Below are 4,374 nucleotides of genomic sequence, written 5' to 3' on the forward strand. Positions count from 1 at the left end.
ATAAATCTTTGGCCCTGGTCACAGGCCGAATTAAGAAATCCAGCAAGGTGGGGCGCAGTGGCATAGGCTTGTAATCCCAGGACTTGGGGAGGCTGAGGCAGTCGGATTGCTTGAGTCTCGGAGTTCAAGACCAGCCTAGGCAACACAGTGAAACCCTGTCTTTATATATATATGTATGTGTGTGTGTGTGTGTGTATATGTGTGTATGTATATATACATAATATGTATATATGTATACGTATGTATATATACACATATATACACATACATATATACACATATATACATATATACATATATACACATATATACATATATATACACACACACATACACACACATAAAATATATATTATATATAATATATAACTATATATAGGCCAGGTGCGGTGGCTGATGCCTGTAATGCCAGCACTTTGGGAGGCCGAGGCGGGCAGATCACTTGAGGTCAGGAGTTCAAAACCAGCCTGGCCAACATGGTGAAACCCCGTCTCTACTAAAAATACAAAAAATTAGCGGGGCATGGTTGGTGGTGCATGCTGAGGCAGGAGAATCGCTTGAACCTGGGAGGCGGAGCTTGCAGTGAGCCGGGATCACACCACTGCACTCCATCCAGTCTGGGCGACAGAGCGAGACTCCGTCTCAAAACAAAACCAACAACAACAACAACAACAACAAACTAAAATCTTACAAAAAGCGACCTGTTCCACTGTCCCTTGGGCCTGCGGTGATGGTGGGCCTGACTCCATTCGTCTTTAAACATCTCTATTCCCGGCCACATCTTTGGCCACCTATGCTCGAATAAAGTGTTGTCTTGGAGCCTGTTGTAAATTTAAGAATAAACTTTTGTTAAAAAAAAATACAGTGGCTCATCATCTCTTGAGTTGTTTTCACTCAGCCACTCCTACCTTAGCTGTGAACTTAAAGTAAAACAAGCCCCCAGAATCTTGCCAGTCAGCCCTTTGATCTTTGTTCTCCCCTGAACTCTATTACCTGGAATTAAAACAACGCATTTGAAAAAAAGAAAAACAAGCAAGTTTCTGAGCTCACCCTATACCCGCTGAACAGAATGACTGCGGTGGCGCCCCAGAACCTCTCACAGGCCTCTCAGCTGCTGCTAATGCCCGCCGAAGCCCCGACGCCCGGATAAGGCCAGGGCTGCCGGACCAGCTGCGGGCACTGGAGGACCCTGGGCTAGAGGGCGCCACTCTCGCCCGGCTCGCGCCTCGGCTCCCGGAAAAGCAGCTCTGTCCGCCGTTCGGCTGCGCTCACCTCCTTTCCGCTTCCGGTGTCCCCTACAGTCATGGCTGCCGCCGTCGCTGCTGCCGGTGCAGGGGAACCCCAGTCCCCGGACGAATTGCTCCCGAAAGGCGACGCGGAGAAGCCTGAGGAGGAGCTGGAGGAGGACGACGATGAGGAGGTACTAGGGCCTCGCGGGGTGCAGAGCGGGAAGCGGGCCCGCTCGTGGGTGTGGGATCCGCGTGGTACGGGATCGGAGCGAAGCGGCTGCTTTGGGAGGCGGGGTTAGGGGCCCTGCTGGGCCCTGGGTGCCCTAGCTCCAGTGGGGCTCGGCGGCTCCCAGTGCCGCAGCGGGGCCAGGAATGGATGTCGCTTTTTCGGCTAAGACCCGCGTCTACTCCACCACAGCTAGATGAGACCCTGTCGGAGAGACTATGGGGCCTGACGGAGATGTTTCCGGAGAGGGTCCGGTCCGCGGCCGGAGCCACTTTTGATCTTTCCCTCTTTGTGGCTCAGAAAATGTACAGGTAAGGAACGAGGGCAAAGGCACTGGGTACGTGCATGGGATGGTCGTGGTGCTGTGAAAGAACACGGGGTTTGGAAGCAGCAGACCCGTGTTGGGTGACCTTGGGCTTGTACCCTATCCTTTCTTAGTTTCCTCTTCTGTAAAATGGGGATTCTTACCTGGCAGGGGAGTTGTGGGGGTTATTTCAGATTGTTGGAGATAATTAATGAATAAGGAGCTTTGTAAGAACTCAGGAGAATGTTAAACCGCCATCACTAGATGATACAGCTACCATAGCTGCTCCTCCTGTCTCTGGTAGGAGTATGGTGTAAGGAGCGGGTAGAATACATTTATCAAAAACATTGGAGTATGTAATGTGAGAGGTTTGGTTACTGGGTAGTTCTTGCCTGTTTTGTTTGCATGTCTTCATGCTCACCCTCTGGGGATTTTCCTCTGCAGGTTTTCCAGGGCAGCCTTGTGGATTGGGACCACTTCCTTTATGATCCTGGTTCTTCCCGTTGTCTTTGAGACGGAGAAGTTGCAAATGGAGCAACAGCAGCAACTGCAGCAGCGGCAGGTGAGCCCAGACCTTGGGCTTTTTGCCAGTGGTGGAGACGCAAGTTATTTCACTAACACATTGGTCCCCAACCTTTTTGGCACCAGGGACTGGTTTCATGGAACACAGTTTTTACATGGATGGTGGGTTGGGGGTGGCCAGGGGTCAGGGGGTGGTTCTGGATGATTCAAGTGCGTTACATTTATTGTGCACTGAATTTCTATTATTACATTGTAATATATAATGAAATAATTCTATAACGTAGAATGAGTGGGAGCCCTGAGCTTGTTTTCCTGCAACTAGACAGTCCTGTCTGGGGGTGATGGGAGACAGTGACAGATCATCAGGCATTAGATTTTCATAAGGAGCTTGCAACCTAGATCCCTCGCCTGCACTGTTCACAAGGGTTTGTGTTCCTATGAGAATCTAACGCTGCTGCTGATCTGACAGGAGGTGGAGCTCAGGCAGTAATGTGAGCGATGGTGAACAGCAGTAAACACAGATGAAGCTTCTCTCACTTGCCTGCTGCTGATCTACTGCTGTGTGGCTCAGCTCCTAACAGGCCATGGGCCAGTGCCAGTCCACAGCCCAGGGGTTGAGGACTCCTGTTGTAGCACCTGAGTTGACCAACAGTTAATGTGTGGGTGGGGATTGGGATCGGGCCCATGCTCTTTTAGTTGTCTGACTGTGCTTTCAGTATTATTTTTGTAGACGTTGGCCCCATCGGGTATGATGAGAATAAGCTCTCTAGGCCTGTATGATGCCTTACACCCCTCCTTTTCTTTTCCAGATACTTCTAGGACCTAACACAGGGCTCTCAGGAGGAATGCCAGGGGCTCTACCCTCACTTCCTGGAAAGATCTAGATTGTTATTGCTGTTTGAGCTGTCTCAGTGGGATAAGTTTGAAATTCAAGTGGTTGAACTGCTGATAATTTGGATTTTTTTTTTTTTTTTTAACTTTGGCACATTGATCTATCTAAACCTGGTGGGGAGAATTATCCCCACATTGTCTCATGGAAAGACTCAACTTGCAACTGTGCCCTCCACACTATCCTTACTTCTGTCTCCACTCTGATACCAGAGTGCGGCCATGCAGACGGTTATTCCAGCTCTGGTCACCCGACTCCTTTCACCAAATTGCTCCTAACTGGAAGATCTCACTTTCCCCTTGTGGGGTAGGAACCGATGCCAGTGGGAGGGATGTGCCCCTGACCATTAACGACTGTTTTTTTTTTTTTTTTTTTTTTTTTTTTAAAAGAATGGAGTTGTTGGGGAGGGACATGCACACAATGTGAAACAGACAAAATGCATTACACCTGTAGTGTAAAGTGGCCACTATGAATCCCTATGTATGAGAGGAGGGAGGCAGGCTGCAGCTTCAGCCACAGAATGGGGACTATGGAAGACAGCAGGAGCTCATTTCCTCTGCACATTTTGGCTGTTAGACCTGTGTGTGTGTTTAAAAAAACAGAAGTCAGTGCTCACTTTTTGTATTTAAATATTAAAAATGATTCCAACTGAAAGTGTCATCCTAAGTACCTTGAAATGAGACCACGTCAGAGACATGTACTGCCCCTCACATTTTCTCACCTAAACCAGCAGCACCTCCATCTTAACAGCCATAGGCCCAAATTGTTTCCAAGTGAAAATTCATTTTTAGCCAAGTACTTCATAGCAATCTTTGCCCTGAATTTAGGCAGTCACTTTGAGATCCATCAGCCTAAAACAAAGGATTGGGTCTATGTACTTCTTTAGTCTATAATGACACTGTGTAATTATAAAGTATTTGTAGGGAATAACATAATACTGATTTCTGGGGAATAGGGGAGGGGGACAGATTTTTTTTTTTGCCTGAGACCAGGTCTCACTGGAGTACAGTGGTGTCATTTGGGTTCACTGCAACCTCTTACCTCCCCTCCAACTTGGCCTCCTGGGTAGCTAAGACTACAGGTACACGCCACCGTGCCCAGCTAGTTTCTTTTATTTTTGGTAGAGTCAGGATTTCGCCTTGTTGCCCCAGATAGTCTTGAACTCCTGAGTTCTAGCCATCCACCCGCCTCTGGCCCCTCAAAG

General features: G+C 48.4%; 1 protein-coding gene across 1 annotated transcript; it reads left to right on the plus strand.

Annotated features, from left to right (window-relative positions):
* The first annotated feature begins 1,263 nt into the window (after positions 1-1,263).
* Positions 1,264-3,824, plus strand: TOMM22 (translocase of outer mitochondrial membrane 22). The gene is made up of 4 exons (XM_001163726.6): positions 1,264-1,420; positions 1,648-1,766; positions 2,204-2,321; positions 3,091-3,824. The coding sequence occupies exons 1-4, from the start codon at positions 1,304-1,306 to the stop codon at positions 3,163-3,165; spliced, it is 429 nt and encodes a 142-aa protein (XP_001163726.1). The 5' UTR covers positions 1,264-1,303; the 3' UTR covers positions 3,166-3,824.
* The last annotated feature ends 550 nt before the right edge of the window (positions 3,825-4,374 follow it).

This window comes from Pan troglodytes, chromosome 23 (genome assembly GCF_028858775.2).
Source record: "Pan troglodytes isolate AG18354 chromosome 23, NHGRI_mPanTro3-v2.0_pri, whole genome shotgun sequence".
Lineage (NCBI taxonomy): Eukaryota > Metazoa > Chordata > Mammalia > Primates > Hominidae > Pan > Pan troglodytes.